This window comes from Ovis aries, chromosome 20 (assembly GCF_016772045.2).
Source record: "Ovis aries strain OAR_USU_Benz2616 breed Rambouillet chromosome 20, ARS-UI_Ramb_v3.0, whole genome shotgun sequence".
NCBI lineage: Eukaryota > Metazoa > Chordata > Mammalia > Artiodactyla > Bovidae > Ovis > Ovis aries.
In genome coordinates, this window is record NC_056073.1 from 3,868,369 (window position 1) to 3,886,437 (window position 18,069).

General features: G+C 42.6%; 1 protein-coding gene across 34 annotated transcripts in view; it reads left to right on the plus strand.

Moving 5' to 3' along the window:
* Positions 1-18,069, plus strand: part of DST (dystonin) — a 524,163-nt gene that overhangs the window by 463,007 nt on the left and 43,087 nt on the right. For all 34 annotated transcript variants that reach the window (XM_060403014.1, XM_060403015.1, XM_060403016.1 and 31 more), the window contains 10 exons: positions 1,519-1,638; positions 1,808-1,915; positions 3,769-3,987; positions 8,531-8,734; positions 9,927-10,158; positions 10,998-11,224; positions 12,686-12,808; positions 12,935-13,036; positions 15,033-15,134; positions 17,750-17,923. In XM_060403014.1, coding sequence (XP_060258997.1) covers positions 1,519-1,638; positions 1,808-1,915; positions 3,769-3,987; positions 8,531-8,734; positions 9,927-10,158; positions 10,998-11,224; positions 12,686-12,808; positions 12,935-13,036; positions 15,033-15,134; positions 17,750-17,923 — 1,611 coding nt within the window. The remainder of the gene's footprint in view (positions 1-1,518; positions 1,639-1,807; positions 1,916-3,768; positions 3,988-8,530; positions 8,735-9,926; positions 10,159-10,997; positions 11,225-12,685; positions 12,809-12,934; positions 13,037-15,032; positions 15,135-17,749; positions 17,924-18,069) is intronic.

Below are 18,069 nucleotides of genomic sequence, written 5' to 3' on the forward strand. Positions count from 1 at the left end.
ACCCTCCTGTGAATCTGCAGAGTGTTGCCTTGTGTCTTAAGAGCATGAGTCATCTTCCAGTTTAGTTTCTTACCGCCACCCTTACCCCCCTCCACTTATCCCCCGATCCCAAACTGGGTTTCCAGGTGCTCTTGAAAAATTAGGGGTTCCCTGGTGGCTCAGATGGTAAAGAATCTGCCTGCAATGCAGGAGACCTGGGTACGATCCCTGGGAAGATCCCCTGGGGAAGGAAATGGCAATCCACTCCAGTACTCTGGCCTGGAGAATTCCATGGACAGGGGAACCTGGCTGCAATCCACGGGGTTATAAAGAGTCGGACGCGGCTGAGCTACTGACACTTGAAAAATTGGAGGTTCTGGCGGTCCTGGACTTGAAAATCACAGCATCCGTCCCTTCCACTCTTTCTGCCGAGGCGTTGTTAATTCCCATGTATAGTCTGCAGTGTGCTGACTGGTATCGCTTGCCTGCTGTATTTGTTCATGAAAACTGGAAGGCATGGGGTATATCTGGTACAAGATAGAGAAAGTGTTCACACTCTTTGATTTAGAAGTCACCTTCTAGGAATCAACTCTAAGGGACTACCTAGAGGTGCCAACGGAAATTTATTTACATTGATTTACAAAGATATCCATTACAGCGTTGTTTGTGTAACATCAGACAAATGCAGAGAACCTAAGTGAAAATATCCAAGGATGCTGGGATACAATGATGGTATTTTAAAAATCACACTTTTGACATGGGAAAGGTTCACCATAAATGAAAAAGAATGAGATTGCTTATACGGTATTATCCCAGCACTTTCTAATTTTTAACTGCTGAAAGAAAATTCGCTGAAATAACGATAGTATTGACTTCAGCTTTTAATTTTCTTCTATGTGTTTTTCTGTACTTTGCAGATTTAGACCATAAATTATTCTTGTGATCAGGAAAAGAAAAATCTCTTAAAATATTTAAGAAGGCTTTGGAAAATGTATTCTGCTGATATTAAATGAGAGGCAAAATATGATGCATGAGATATTTGGGGTATACTCTCATACATGGAAATGTATATACTTTCCACAAGCAGTAAATAAATGGGACTATATCATTCTCTTTGCTAGGAATTTCGGACTTTGATAGCAGAATGTTACCTGCGTATCATATTAAAGTGATACAATGAAGGATAAAGTGATGTAAAGATGGTGTCTAACCGCTCTTATAGCTGCTTAATTTGTATAGTATTGTAAAGAAAATCCTTATATCACCACCAGGGAGGAGGCAGCAGTGTGAGCTGTCCTCAAATCATTACCATATTATAGATTCAGCACATTTTAAGAGGTTGTGTTTAATTTCTCTGTGGAAAGTTCTCCTTTCTCTTTATAGCATAAGTCATTCTCATGGATCATTTCCGGTTGCCGTGAGGAGACAGGCCCAGATTTTGCATTTATGTGATAAGGATATTTGAAAGACATATAGATAGATATTCCTCTGGCACTAGTTACAGGAACTTGCTGACCTGATTATTTATCTTTTGTTTAGTTTGACCAAGCGGCCGATGCCGAGTTAGCCTGGATTAATGAAACAGAGAAGAAATTGACGTCTCTGGGTGACATCAGGCTTGAGCAAGACCAGACCTCCGCTCAGCTGCAGGTTCAAAAGGTGAAGACACACATCTCCAGTCACATCTGCATGGTTGGTCAGCGTGCTCCGAGGGGAGGCGCTTGCATGATGGAGTGTAACTGAGTCATTTTAACCGCTTTGCCTTATTGCTTTTGTTTTAATCATATGCTCTCTTTAAAAAAACAAATCTTTATTTTCGTAAATACAGACCTTCACCATGGAGATTTTGCGACACAAGGACATTATTGATGAGCTTGTTAAATCTGGACATAAAATCATGAGCACGTGCAGCGAAGAGGAGAAGCAGCCTGTGAAGGTAGTCTCGCCCGTGTGACTGGTGTGAGGCCCGTGAGCAGGCAGGGTGTGTGGGGCTGTCTCTCGGAGAAAAGCCCTTTCCCTTTATCCACAGCTGCTGTTTAAACAGCTAAATCGTTAGTTTTAAATAAAACATTTTTCAATCTTACAGAATAACAGTGAAAAGAGTACTCCTTTAGGGAATCACCCTGGGGATAATCTCTTTTAATAGACAGAAAAGCTATTAAGGTTTGAATCCTTGAGTAACTGGGACCCATTAAGCATCCAATTAATGTTTGCTGTATTATCATTGCTATTATCAGAGTAAATTGTTATTCTGTATGTCAACTGTTGTTTATAGGCTTCAGGAACATTGGGTCCTCTGGAGTCGAAACGAAACCTGAAATATGTAGTTCTCTCTAGCTTAAACCCATTCTGCATAAAGTTACAGTAATCCATGTAGAAAAAAAGGAGTGGAGTAATTAAGGAAGTATTCAGTTTATGTAGTTTTAACGATCTTTACATTGGTGGGAAAGCAGCCTCAAATAAAAATGTTTAGTTCAATTCATAGTCAGACCTCTGAGCAGCATAAAGAAATTAATGCTTCTCACAGGAAAATAGCCCATGGCAGAAAAACATATATGTTATACAAATGTCTATGCCTAAGATCCCATTGAAAAGATGGTGCATTAGTTTTAATGTATACCATAGGCAAGTAATATAATGCACAGTGTGTGTTGATATTTTTTCTCTTTTATTTAAATACTCCACAGTGGCACTTGCTTTTAATATAATCTTTATTATTTTTGCAAAAAATCTTATGTGAAAAGTATAGATGATCATGAAAGAATCTCTGTGTTATTCTGTGGTTTATTAGGTTATGGTTGTGCTTTGCCTTTTGCTATTGGATTATAGTGAATTTATACCATAATCAAGGTCGCTGTGACCACCCCATCAAATCAGTATGCGGCATAATGTTCTACTTTGCTTCTCAATCTATGTAATTAATTTTCCTGACTAGGAGTTCCTGTTAGAATTTCATTTGTGAAAGACAGTCCTTGTATTTTAACAGAATGTAGTGTCTGTGTTGGACTTGCCAGGGAGCTCAGTGTTAAAGAATCTACCTGCCAGTGCAGGAGACTTGGATTTGATCCTTGGGTCAAATAGATCCCCAGGAGGAGGAAACGGCAACCTACTCCAGTATTCTTGTCTGGAACATCCCACGGACAGCGAAGCCTGGCAGGCTACATACAGCCCATGGGGTCACAAGAGTCAGACGTGACTGAGCGACTGGGCTTGGACTCGGCGTCCGTGTTGCCAAACCCTTCTCTCATATGGAAGACCTGGAAGAAATTGTGTTTGGGAAGCTCGGTCTCTTAGTCAGAACAACTTGAGGCTTTTTATTTATTTGGGGGGTGGTTTGTTACCTAATATGTTTTGAGACGTCCTCCATGTTATCAAGCCCCCTGATTTTTGATGATTGCATAGAAATTCATGAGTATAGGAACGTATACTCGTTTCTCACCCTAATCTCCAGTTGGTGTACTTTTAAGACGTTCAACACGTTTTTGCTATTTTATACATGAAATTTTTTTTATTGTAGCAAAAGCACAGCATTTGCATACAGCATTTTCAGCCTTGTAAAGGAGGGACTTCCTGCCTTATGCAACAGCATAGGAAGGCCTTTCTTTAAGATGCGCTTCTCTGCATAGACACTTAGACCAGCTGCTGTTGATCAGTCATTTACCATGCATTTAGTCACGGAGTGCTTACTCTGTTCCAGGTAAATAGTGCTGAATAAGCACTCTGGAGTATGTGTATGTGGTCCTTGGTCTGCCTGACTGGATAAACACATTTTATCTTCTGATTTTCTAGAAAAAACTGGACACGGTGCTGAAGAACTATGACACCATCTGCCAGGTAAACTCAGAGAGGTGCCTGCAGCTGGAGCGGGCACAGTCCCTGGTGAGCCAGTTCTGGGAGACGTACGAGGAGCTCTGGCCGTGGCTGACGGACACGCAGAGGGCCATCACTCAGCTGCCCGCCCCCGCCCTGGAGTATGAGACCCTGAGGCAGCAGCAGGAGGAGCACCGGGTGAGCCCAGGGCCGGGGCGGGCGCGGGGGTCCCGGGGGAGGAGCCGCAGCTGCCAGGGGGCTCCTGATGCAGGCGCCTTCCGAGGTGGGGAAGGGCCTGCCGTGCTGGGTCCGGTGTGCTCCGTCTGCTCACCTCTGAGCTCCACACAGCCACCCGGTCTGCGGTAGGCAGACTCACACGGGCAGACCCCCTGTGTACGTCATCGTGACACCGTCACAACTCTCAGCACAGGAGTGGTGGCTCAGTGACAACAAATCCGCCTGCCGGGGCAGGAGACACAAGAGACGCAGGTGTGGTCCTTGGGTCAGGAAGACCCTGTAAGAGAGAAATGGCAGCCTGCTCCAGTATTCCTGCCTGGAAAATTCCAGGGACTGAGGAGCGTGGCGGGCTGCAGTCCGTGAATGAGGTCACACAGAGGTGGACACAGCTGAGCGCGCAGGCTCCACGCCACACCACTACATGCAGCGCACACTGAGTGCGCAGGGAGACCCTCTCGCAAAGCGTCAGGGAAATAAGCTTTCGAGTCCTTTCAGCGAGCTGATCAGGTCGAGCTGCTTTCAGTGTACCCTAATTGGACTAAGCTCTATACTTCGTAGTGGTTGGAGCCATCTGAATGAATGTGAGCGGAAGAAATATGTGGAGGCAGCCTCACACAGACAAGGCTGCTGAGCTGGGAGAAAATAGACGCTGTAACAAACGTGTCAACAACGTGAAATTCTGTGAAAAGGGGAAAACTGCTGAGGTTTAAAGACCAGTTGTCCCCCTCTTTTTTTTAACCTTTTGTGCATAGAAATCTTTGAAGTTCTCTGCTCCTGTAAGTTTACATGAGCAAAGGAGAGAGTATTTTTCTATCTACAAATAAATCCTATTTTAGACATACAAAAAGGCATCATGAAGCCCTCGTTTCTGCAGTCACAGAAATGTTGATTAGCTTAAAATTTTGCAAGGGTTTGAGTGAGAAGATTCAAGACTGTTGGAAGAACGTCGAGAATTCTTATTACTTATGATCTTGTGAACCTTAGTTGCTCTCCCAGATCTGTATAGGATGTACTCCAAAACTACTACGACTATTCCAAGTCATTGAGTGTGTGCACGAGTCTAAAGTTTAACTTGGTATATTACATCATCGTTTGAAGTAACGTGCTTATTAGTCTTATTGTTTGCTCTTTAAATGTGTTGGCATTGGTAAGGATCTTTTAAGTATTTGTTTAGAAGAGCTTTAGAGGACACTTTAGTGCAAAATGGAAACTTTATGGCATTCTATCTAAATTGTTCAGTGGGAGAAAGACTTACAAACTATGTATAGTTAATTTTAGTAGAAAGGTTATGTTTGGTAGAAATCCTCATGCCTTGCCACCTAATGATTTTTAAGATAAAATATTTCAAGGAAAATATTTCATGGGTCTCTTCTACTCTGAGGTGAGATTTGAGTAGCTGATTTTCAGCATAACATCAAATAGGTCGAAAAGAATCATTACTGAACGGAAAATTTTAAAATTGAGTTAATTTTCCTTTTCGGCATAATCTTTCAGTTCTCAAAACAAATATAAGATTTGTATGGAGAAAGAGGAATTCAAAACTTTGTAGCCAAATCTTCAAAATTGTTCAAACTAAATTGTTCAGAATATTTGCAGCATTGTTCTGCAACTTCACAGCGTCCACTTCGCCATCCTGGGGAACGTCTTTTCGTTCATTCTAGCCAGGAATGAAAAATGTCCCAGAGAGCCACGTTATCAGTAAGTGGTAGTTACCTTGAAGTCACATTAAGTATCTCCTGCATGAGTGGGCTCTGAGGATGGTTGCCAAGAATCGTTTTGTTGTGTATAAAGCAGAGGGCCTCTCCTGCCGAGCCTTTTCTCCACGCACACACGCACAAGCAGCTATCCTGTGGCTGTTTTCCTGTCTGTCGTGGAGTAGTCTTAAGAAGACTCATCTGACAGCAAAGGTGTTTGGTCGTGATGCTACACAGGTGGGGCTTCCCTGATAGCTCAGTTGGTAAAGGATCCACCTGCAATGCAGGAGACCCCGGTTCAATTCTTGGGTTGGAAAGATCCGCTGGAGAAGGGATAGGCTACCCATTCCAGTGTTCTTCGGCTTCCCTTGGGCTCAGCTGGTAAAGAATCTGCCTGCAATGCGGGAGACCTAAGTTCGATCCCTGGGTTGGGAAGATCCCCTGGACAAGGGAAAAGTTACCCACTCCAGTATTCTGGCCTGGAGAATTCCATAGACTGTATAGTCCATGGGGTCAGTTGCACAGAGTTGGACGTGCCTGAGCAACGTGCACTGCACAGGTGACAGCCACTTAAGAGTCCAGGCCACTCAAGAGCTCTCAGCAGAGGTTCCTCACTTTACTGAGAGTCCCTTGATACTCATCGTATGAGCTGCTTTTTCAAACATGCCCGCTGGGATGTTGGAGCCAAAACTCGGGTGACATGTTTCTTCTGCATGAGATTGTATAGTAACCGATCTTACCATCATCACCTCCGTTCTGTAAAACAGGATGAATTTATCAAATAATGTAGAACAAAATGAGGAAATCACTGCCTGGACTGCCCAGGGACTGTGCCTAGTGTGTTAGACTGATCAGACCTTCCTTCTTTTTATATTTTTAAAGCTAATTTTTTTTTTTCTTATTTTGCTCTTTTCCAAAAGAATTTTGAGACCACCTTCAGAAAAACTTCAAAAATAAGAGATATTGCACTGGGGTTTATTCATGATGTACTGAACCGTTTTCTCAACCACTTTGTAAAGAATTTGCATGACTGATTTTAGTAGCCACTTTTTAAAAAATTATTTATTTTTAATTGAAGGATAGGTGCTTTACAATATTGCATTGGTTTCTGCCATACATCAGCATGAATCAGCCATAGGTATACACGTGTCCCCTCCCTCTGAAGCCTCCCTTTCACCTCCCACTCCATCCTGTTCCTCGAGGTTGTCACAGAGCCCCGAGTTGAGTTCCCTGAGTCAAAGGGCAAATTCCCCCTGGCTGTCTGTTTACATGTGATAGTGTGTGCGTTTCCATGCTGCTCTCTCCATTCGTCCCACTCTCTCCTCCCCCCAAACCCCCTGTGTCCACAGTCTGTTCTCTAGGTCTGCCTCTTCACTGCTGCCCTGCAAATAGGTTCATCAGTACCGTCTTCCTAGATTCCATGTATATGTGCTAATAGGCGATAATTGTTTTTCTCTTTCTGACTTACTTCACTGTGTATAATAGACTCTGGGTTCTTCCACCTCATTAGCACTGACTCAAATGCACTCCTTAGTGGCCACTTTTAAAATGAAAGTCCATCTGTGTGGCTGTCCTGGTGGATGGTAATTTCCTGATGGAAATTAAAATATTTGCAGAGAAAGATCTCTAGTTTTCCTCTAGACTGTCTTTCCTGAGTGTAATTTCTCTCAGAGGAACTTTTACCAGGGGTTGGATAGCAGCGTGCAGGCACACCTTCGGCTGAGGATGAGAAGCTGCTGGTTGGGGAAACTCAAGAATAACGGAGTGGAACAGGGCATCTCAGTGCCACAGGAGGCCGGCCCTGGAGAAGGCTGTGGGCAGTCACAGGAGGCCCTGGACTCTGGAGAGACTCACGATCCCCAGTGGAGCCACCTCCCCAGAAGGAATGGGGCTCCACCTGGATTCCACTCCCCTCATTAGATTCGCTATCATCGTATTTCTTGGTTAGATGATATTATGCAGAATACTCATATGTCATGTGTTTTCTCTTAAGTACACCTTACAGTCAATACTCAGTATACAGCTGTGTTTTTGATAGATGGGTTGATAACCCTTGCAGCCATGAACATTTAAAAATAAGTGCCAATAGATTTGTTTATATACGTGAATATCATACAGATCACATATATACGTCGAATAGACTCACAGATAGATAATGTAATATATATGGACACTTTTTTGTTGGTTTACATACAATATAATGACAATGCCTTGTGCACTGTATTACGCACAATATAGATATATATATGCCATATATCCATTCTTTTCCGTATTATATTAATATAACGAAAGCGCCTCACTTACCTGTCATATTTTCTCTCAGCATCATCTCCACCTTCTGCTGAGCTTCTTTTCCCTTCTTCTTCTCCCTCCCTCTCCCTTCCATCCTAACTTCTAAATAATTTTCATATGTACCACGAATGTGCAGAAAGGAATACTGAGAATTACCGCTTGGTCTCTGTAGGTTGGGACACAGTGAGTTCATAATCCTTTTATGTAATAGGACCCTCGGCTAATACTCTTGTTAGAACGTACTGCTCTTAGTAGAAAAGTCGTAATGAATTGGGAGTAGGTGCTTCACTCATCCAGAAGTTTTGCATGTGTCCTGAGAGGGGCTTGACGCGACCAGACTGTTGTTTAATCTTTGTGTCAGGGGCATCTCTTCCTGGCAGAGGGCTGCTCGTTCAGAGCCTTGTGATGGGAGGGTGTGTGTTTGGAGTTCCGTGCCAGCTGGATGCACTGAGAACGTTGACAGCTGTATGGTGGAGGTGCGCCTCTGAGATACTGAAATGCCGTTTGCTTTGTTGTAGCAACTGCGAGAGTTGATAGCTGAACACAAGCCTCATATAGATAAGATGAACAAAACTGGGCCGCAGTTATTGGAGCTGAGCCCGAGGGAAGGTTTTTCTATCCAAGAGAAGTACGTGGCCGCGGACACCCTCTACAGTCAGATTAAAGAAGATGTCAGAAAGCGAGCTGTGGCCCTGGATGAAGCCATCTCTCAGTCAACTCAGGTGAGGCTTTGCGCCCCGAGTGCGGCGGGCTCTCCCACAGCAGCGCTTGCGAGGATGGTCTCCGGGTCTCCTAATTCAGCTCCAGCTGAAATTGTTTCATCGCATTAACTCTTGAGTATTGATGTTTTAGTCTCAGAGGTGATACTTGCCAGCGTCCAGTCCTTACGTTTCTCTGCCTGCTTGTATATAAGTAAGGCATAATTTTCAGTGACTTAAGAAATACTCGGTTGTCCAGACATCTAAATAAGTGTCCATCTAGAGTGGAATTCCGTGTTTGCCGTTGGAAGAGATAAAAGAAAGTGTGATTATCATTATTAATAAATCACCCCCAAGACAGCAATAAGATGACTATGAGTGATAGGCTGAAGAAGAAGAAAGAAAAGTTGAAAAAAATTATTTTGAAAATATCTTTTTCAAGAAGTCTATTTGCGGTTACCTGCAAATTTTCCATTTTGAAGGCTTGGTGTTTAGTTTTAGATACACTGGTCCATTTCCTGTAATCCTGCCTGACAATTCATTTAATGTTGAGGATCGTGTGAAATCTGTTAATATAAGTGAACAAATGTCTATAACTTTGCTTCATTGTCTGCGGTATCTTTGCAAGTGGAAATTTAAAATTCTTTCATGGATCTCATTATGGGTTTGACCGTGAATTAAATGCAGGCTTCCATCACATCTTCTGTTTTGAACATTTTTTAGTTCAGGACACTTGTAACTTAAGAAATCCCTTTCATCTCATCAAACCTGCCCATGAATTTCACAGTAATAATGTAACTTTCTGAGGATGCCAAAATAATCAGTAAAGTGAATGATGGTCTGTCAGTGTTGATAGACAGACACCCAGATTATTGAACTGATTTTCAAAATTATTGTTATTTTGATTGTGGTAATATGCAGCAGTCGTCAGATGCTGCTGTCAGGTGGCCTGGTTGTATATTAACAGACGCCATTTCTAAATGAATTTATTTCCAAGCAGTAGTCCTGTGCCCATAGCAGTGTGACTCAGAGAGGTGTACATAAGCTATGATTCCAGGCATAGCTTCCCTCACCAGCTGGATGGAGCTCTCTTTGGATGTGTTCACAGAGGGGCCCAGGTTTGGTTCCTGGCCATGGCCTTAAGCAGGAGTTTGGTCGCTTGAACCCCACCCGTGGTGTCTTTGCTCTGTAAGCAGCCCCTGTGCTTGACCCGCAGTTCCATGACAAGATCGACCAGATCCTGGAGAGCCTGGAGCGTGTGGTGGAGCGGCTGCGGCAGCCGCCGTCCATCTCGGCGGAGGTGGAGAAGATCAGGGAGCAGGTCAGCGAGAACAAGAATGTGGCGGTGGACATGGAGAAGCTTCAGCCCCTGTACGAGACCCTCAGGCAGCGGGGCGAGGAGATGATCGCGCGGTCCCAGGGCACGGACAAGGACATATCTGCCAAAGGTGAGCCCTTTGGCAAAGGGACCTCTGGATGTTACTCTTAGAATGATTCTGGGTGTCCCGACAGCCCAGTTGCATGTCGACACACTGGAGTTTAGGAAAAAAGTATCACAGATGGGGCCTGTTTGGGGTGGAAGGGCTGTGCACACCAGTCCCTGGTTACTGTCTTCCTGTGTCTGTGAAATCAGTCCAGTAAATACAGCGTGCATCATGGTACAAAAACCGTGTGGTCTCCAGGCCCTTTAAATCAGGTGATTAGAGCATAATGCTAATAAGACCAAACCTAGGGATAGCTTGTCCTCGTTACTGACTGCATTAACTGATGTGACAGGTACCCAATCCCACGGCCACAAAAACGGCCACCAGGGTCCTAAGCTGACACCTTAAAGGTCTGGCCTGGGGTTGAAAGGAAGAGCTTGTGCAGAGGTCAGAAATTCATGGTAAGGGGTTGCTAGAAGGGAACTCAAAATACGTGTCCTATTTCGTTACATTCCAGGGATTGCATGGACATCTCTATTCTTGATTTGGAGAGCATAAAGAATAGGCTAAACCTTTTTTTGAAGTAAGGCCAGCCTCGGTAAACTCGGGTCTCCCCTGGGCTCCGGTGCCTCTGAGCGTTGTCCTGTATCAGGAAGACTTGGTTCATAAGGAACAGGACACCCTCATGAATTGCATTTGTCTGTAAAGGCCACTGGGCCCAGGGATACCCACTAGATGGGCTCAACCCACATTTGGCGCAGGTCTAGATCCTTGGCAGACAGAATTGTGATTCCTGTGTGAGCTAGAAAGTTGTGCTTTTGTTGATAAAAAGGTGTGTCTTCCCGATACTGTTCTGCTCGTAGCTGTTCAGGATAAGCTCGACCAGATGGTGTTCATCTGGGAGAACATCCACGTGCTGGTGGAGGAGCGGGAGGCCAAGCTGCTGGATGTGATGGAGCTGGCAGAGAAGTTCTGGTGTGATCACCTGTCCCTGGTGGTCACCACTAAAGACACGCAGGACTTCATCCGCGACTTGGAGGACCCCGGCATTGACCCCTCCGTGGTGAAGCAGCAGCAGGAAGCGGCGGAGGTGAGCCGAGTCTCCCTTAAAGTTAAGGGGACAAGGCGTAGCAGCATGAGTGCTGGGTTCCTTCAGTGTAAATATTTGGGATTATGCTGTTAAGACGGCTACTTGACTCTGAAAGTGGAATGCACAGGAGTGGAGTAGGGGACAGAGTCCCCTGCAGGTTTCCCTTGGAGAATGTGTATTTAGAAAGTTTCTCTCCATCCCCACTGCTTCTGCCTCACTGCTGGGCCTTGTGGTGTCCTTTATGTCTACGAAAGGAATCCGAGCGGCAGCCCCGCCTGCAGTCTCTCTCCTTCCAGCCTCTAAGCTTGCTGCCCGTCGTCCTCTAGTCCCACTCTTGCCGTCCTGCTGGTTCGGAGCCCTTGGAGAATTGCATCCATTACCCAGTATCCAGGTTACCTGGAACATGGAATCGGCCCTTTCCACCCCAGCCTAGCCCAGGCCTGTGTTTCCAAAGCCACTTTTTTCTCCTCTCCTTTCCCCAGCTCCTTCTCCAAAGCAGCTACGCTCCTTTTAGCGTCTGCTTTTTGCACATTTTGTTTGCTCGCCCTGGGGTGCCTCTCCTGACACACCTCTGGCGACTCGCTCAGACTCCGAGGCTCAGGTGGATTGTCACCCTCCGCCCTCTGGTATACTCAGCTGAGTCAGTCTGTTCCCGTAGCACGCGCATCACACACAAGACTGCAGTCGGCGGTACCTCTGTCTTTCCTGGTGGACTTGGAGCCCCTTCTCCCTGCGTCTCCGATGCCTGGTTTGGGGCTTGGTTCATCCATGGTCAATAAATGCATCTTAAATGAATAAATGTAGTTAACCAAGAAAATGAAAGCAAAGGTAGAATACTACATATCATTTTTTTTAAAACAAGTATTTGTTTTATTTTTTAATTTATTTTAATTGGAGGATGCTTACTTTATGATATTGTGATGGTTTTGCCATACATCAACATGAATTGGCATTTCTGTCATAGGTCTGGTTTTCTTTTTGTACTTTACATGTCCTAGGGTAAAACTGAAAATCCGGAGTTAGGTTATTCTACACCTGCTAACTAAGCAAATACATTAATTTGTGTGACATCTTTAAGGTTATATGATACTTATGTCTGTTTTAAGTGTGTATTGCCAAACTCACTGGTTTAAAAGACAAAACATATTTTTATGCTTTTCAGTACTGTTGATATTATTTTTTTAAAAACTTATTCTGGTATGTGTTACATGGAATTATTTCCTAAATACTGTCTTTATAATAAGCACTTGACATGTGTTCCTTCAGAGGACACTTGTTCTCGGTTTTTCTGTTCTCTTGTTGCAAAAGTTTAGTGCAGAGACTTAGAAAACAGGTGGAAGAAAATAAAAATTGATTCTCAGCCCGTCTCCTGGAGACAACTGTCATCAATGTCTGTGTGCATTTTTTTGGTTTCACTGTGGTTTGGCTTAAAATACTAAAGGCTGCCGTTTCTTATTCTAGGTCATAAGGGAGGAAATAGATGGATTGCAGGAAGAGCTGGACATGGTTATTAACCTCGGTTCTGAACTCATTGCTGCATGTGGGGAGCCTGACAAGCCCATTGTCAAAAAAAGTATAGATGAGGTACAGCCCCCATGTTTCCTAGCTTATCAGATGGTTTCTAAAAGTATTTTGCTAATTAAAGCATGTTTGATAGTAGTTGAAAATCTACTATATGACACTGAAAGAGTTCTAATATTTACATTGTAGCTAAATTCAGCATGGGATTCTCTCAACAAAGCTTGGAAAGATCGGGTAGACAGACTTGAGGAGGCGATGCAGACTGCCGTTCAGTACCAGGATGGACTGCAGGTAAGGCTTGCAGCGTCTGCTGGAGGGGAGGGTTCAGATTAAATGATGCTCACAAAGTCACACGTTGGTGTTGCCTCGTAGCTGCAGGTGTGATATAGTCAACTCACCTGCTTCACTTCATGCTGTGTCTTTTCAAAGAGACTTCTGACACTGGAGATACGTACAGATATATAGACACCCCCTTTACACACATTCGGTGACATTTACTTTGAAAAACATATTTTAACTTTTTAAGGTGAAAGTCACAGTATTTTTCATAAATGTCCCAACACCAGACGGTGAAGTGGAGCTGAGTCTGAGTTCTGTCCTGGAGTTGAGTGGAGTAAGATGAAAGGGGTAAACACTATCTAAAAATATCACCAAGTGTATCTAGCTCAAGTCAGACATAAAGAAATTTGATTTGAAGCCAGTGTTCCTGGTGAACTAAAATAGATTTCTCTTTTATTAGGTCATAATCAGTCATGTAAAAAGTGTTTTCTTCTTTTCTGTGTATATAATCCCTTTTAATGGTTGTTTTTCCACATCCCTCGCAGGTTCTCATTCAGTTCACTAACCAGTTTTTTAGTTTATTCTTTAATATTAAAAATTCTCCTGTCAGTTGAGGCCAACTCAGGGACATTTCTCTCCCCACTTTGCTTAACGTTGTTCCATTTCCTGACAGGGTGGCAGCAGTTGAAGCCTTCATCCAACCATGTGGGAAAGGCCTCTCTAAATATTTCCATAACACTAAGAATATTATTTGTAAAGCTCAGATGAGGACATCTTTTCCCTTTGACTAGGCGACTTCATTTCTAAATTTATAAAAATAAATATCACAAGCCCAGCTTTATGCCAGCTGAGAAGTGTTTTGAACCTTGTAAATATATTTTTAAAAATTCACTACAAGTGACACCTTATTATAATTCTCCTGCCTTTCTTCTTAAACCAGTGTGATCAATTATTGGTTGGGTATCAGCAGCCAGTAACCTGTCAGGCTCCAGCTCTGTCTGCGAGGCCAGCGGGTGATTCTCACATCTGTTTGGCGGGTCCCTGGGACTGTGTCTCTCTCTGGGCTGGAGATGGCACTGCCATCAATAGCCCTGGGGCGGGGGTAAGGTCCCAGCTGGACATGGAAGCTTACTCTCATCACTACTGATAGAAACACAAGGCCCTTCAGAGGTCCCACTGATCCTAGATCAATAGCATCACCTTGGGGATGAAGGGCAGTGGTGGACTGAACTGTAGCTCAGTGTCCAAAGCTGAAGACACTAACTCCAGAGGTTTCAAGGCTTGCTTGTTAACTAAAACACATTTTGTTTCCCAAGTTGTTGCTTAAGCTCTCAGGGCTTGTTCCAAAGTTTTTCCCTCCTGACTGTATGGCCTGGCAACTTCATTAAGTGGCACAATAATTTTGTATATTCAGTACCTAAAGAAAAAGTAAGTAGAGCCTTTTTAGAATGTTTATATTGTATAAAAATGATAAGAATTATAGGAGATTTTGCAGGTTTTTTGCAGTTAATAATACTGGTCTTAATAATTATATGTGTAGGATTTTAATGCTAATCTAAATAATACATAAGAGTTGAGATAAATTGTTTCAAGGGCCTAGCAGTCAACTTCTTGATTATTTGAATCAACAGATGGGTTTGAATCTTTTTCTTTCACTATATTTATGCAGTCTGCCTTTTTTTAGGCAGACTTAAAAGAGGACAGAATTTTATTCTATGTGGTAACTTTATAAACCTTTTTTTCAAAAAGACTTTTCTTGAAAGTTCTGGATATTCTAAGATTCTATTCAAGGTAGAATTCCTTCTTCAAATTTGGATACAAAAATGGAGATTTCATCCATTTCATATCTGGAATAACTGTTCCAGTATATTGCCACTTACTTTTTTTATAAAACAGGCTCATTGTCTAATATCTTTATAGATTTATGGATATACTTCTCTCTCACACTTGAGGTGGTATAGTAGTTTCAATATACTGTTATAATAATGTGACCTTGTGTGTTTTTCAGGCATTATTTGACTGGGTAGATATTGCAGGTAGCAAATTGGCTTCCATGTCTCCAATCGGAACGGATCTTGAAACCGTCAAGCAGCAGATTGAGGAGCTGAAGGTATGGTAAGGGCTGAGAAATCCACCAGGCACATTGAGTTCTTAGGTCCTTGATTCATGGAATGCTTTGTGCAGATTTTTCTATGTTACATGATTGAAGTGCTTCATTTTGATTACGTAACTGGTTCAATATAGTGCCTGCACATAATCAGGTGCGTATAAGTGCTCATTCAATAAAGGATACAAAATACTAGTAGTATTTCTTACCAAATCAATATCAGTTTATTATAGAAAAATTCAAAAATGCAGATAAGCAAACTGAAATGTTATGTACCAAGTGGCAAGCACTCTTAAATTTGATCTATAGCCTTACAGATGTCCTCATGTTCAGATTAGGATGACATATGCGTGTGTGTGTGTGTTACATATTACCTATGTATACTATACTGTTGGGCTTTCCTGGCGGCTCAGACTGTAAAGAATCCGCCTGCGGTGCTGGAGACCTGGGTTTGATCCCTGGGTCAGGACGATCCACTGGAGAAAGGAATGGCTACCCACTCCAGTATTCGTGCCTGGAAATTCCCTTGGACAGAAGAGCCTGGCATGGCAGGCAACAGTCCGTGGAGTCAGAAAGAGTCGCACACGACTGAGCAACTAACACTTTGACACACTAAACTGTAAAGATTTTAGAACTGAATTATTCCGTAGCATGCTGTGTCACGGATACATACACTGGCTTCCCTGATGGCTCAGCAGGTAAAGAATCCGCCTGCGTGCAGGAGACACAGGGTCAGGAAGATCCCCTGGAGAAGGAAGTGGCCATAACCACCAGTATTCTTGCCTGGAGAATTCCATGGACAGAGGGGCCTGGCGGGCAGGCTGCAGTCCATGGGGTCACAAAGAGGTTGACGCAACCAAGTGAGCGTGCACGTGTGCACACACACACAGACACACAGACACAGACATATACAGCAACGCTTCTGTTTTCTTCCTTGTTCAGAATAATTCAGTTAGTGTAATAGGCTGAAGGAGGATCCTGTGGGTGGATGGGATCACAGTGTTTCCCCAAATGTTTGTTCCCTAGATGTTTGTTGTTTCCCATCTGCTTTCCTCTGTAATCTTTTTTCCTTTGTGGCTCTTGATCTCCAGCTGTGAAAATGGCTGGGCCGTTTCCTCTGAATTCCTCTGCTGATGCTCCTTTATTAAGGGCAGCGTTTCCTCCCGAGGTTTAAGTCTTCCTCCGCAGAGGCATCATGCCCCTTTCCATCAGCTTCTACATTTTCACATAAAGTTACTATCTGGCTTTAGAAGTGTAGCGTTTTCCTCTTTGAGTGTGGTATAGAATATTTTGGTCAGAAAAAAAATGGTTTCTTTTTGAGAACTTTACTCTTCCCATCATTGTTAGATGGTGATTTTTTTTTCACTCTGTCTGCTCCTGTAGTAAACACATGATATCCTTTATATACAATTACAGATGTGGAGGGTTTGTGCATTTTACATATATCTCAGTGGTTTGCATATAGCAGACTAGGTGGGGTGGTTGCCTTGAAATCAGGTATCTGAAATTGCACCCCCTTTAATCCACTTACCAGCCAAATGGTGTTATCTAACTGCTCTCACTTCTGTGTCCCCAGCTTAGTTGAGGATAAAGTGATTTTCTTTAGAAGTTTATTGAGAACACCATGACTCTAGCAAATGTTCACTGTGCTTTTGTTTTTAATTATTATTTTGCTTGGAAAAAAAAAATGAAGTGACTGCTTAGCTCATTAATCATTTACTATTTAATTATTTACTATTAGAGATTAAGCACAATACTTTATGAAAGGACAGTTTCCTCTTACAGGTAACCCCTGGCTAACTTATATTAGCTGGCAAAGCTAGGATGATTACATACATGTCATTAAGCACCAGGAGAGAGGAATGTTATTCTGAGTCAGCACTGGTTGAGCCATAGGATAAATAAATATTGTAAGCACAGCATGGCAGGGAATTCCCTGGCAGTCCAGTGGTTAGGACTTAGCAACACTCTCAGCCAGGGCCTGGGCTTGATACCTGATTGGGAAACTAAGATCCCACAAGCTATGTAGCATGGCCAAAGAGAAAAAGAATTAAAAAGAAAAAAAAAAAAAGAACAGCATAGCTACAGAAAACATACAATGTTCAGAGAATGCAAGACGTATGTATGCTTTGAGCAGGAAATTAAGTTTGTTAGAGATTTTTTTCCTGGGTTTCATATTTGCCACTATATATATTTTGTTTTATTCTTTCCTATAGCTTTGAAACATTTATTAAATATGTATAATCAGACACTGAAAGAAGTTCATTGTTGAAATTTGTTTGCTCTTTATTGTGGAGACAGAAGTGAAATAGCAAAACTATAAAGACATTGTTTCATCAGAAAAAGTTGAATGATGAAGAAAGATTTCTTTTTTAAATTAATTGTTATTTTATATTGTAGTGCAGTTGGTTTACAATGTTGTATTGGTTTCAGGTGTGAGAAAATCTCCTTTTATCTGTGCCTTTTTTAAAATCAGTAGACCCTGTATTAGATTTTATTCCTCTTCAGCCCACCCCAGTATGAAGTATGAATTAGAATAAAGACCTAATATAGAATTTTGGTTTAAAGTTAGTGATGTGTGGCAAATTTTCCTTATATGTCTCTTTTTTAAAAAACAGCAATTTAAGTCAGAGGCTTATCAACAGCAGATAGAAATGGAGAGGCTGAACCATCAGGCAGAGCTTCTGCTGAAGAAAGTAACAGAAGAAAGTGACAAGCACACTGTTCAGGACCCGCTGATGGAGCTGAAGTTGATATGGGACAGTCTGGATGAGAGAATCATCAACAGACAGGTAAACACCAATTTCAAGGTCATATATTAATATAAAATAACTATTAAAAAGTAAAATAAGGTGTTCCTGGATACAAACTTGGAAAACCACTACATTTGCCTGTTTCCTTAGAATTTTTCCTGCTTTTCATGCCATTAAAAAAATGT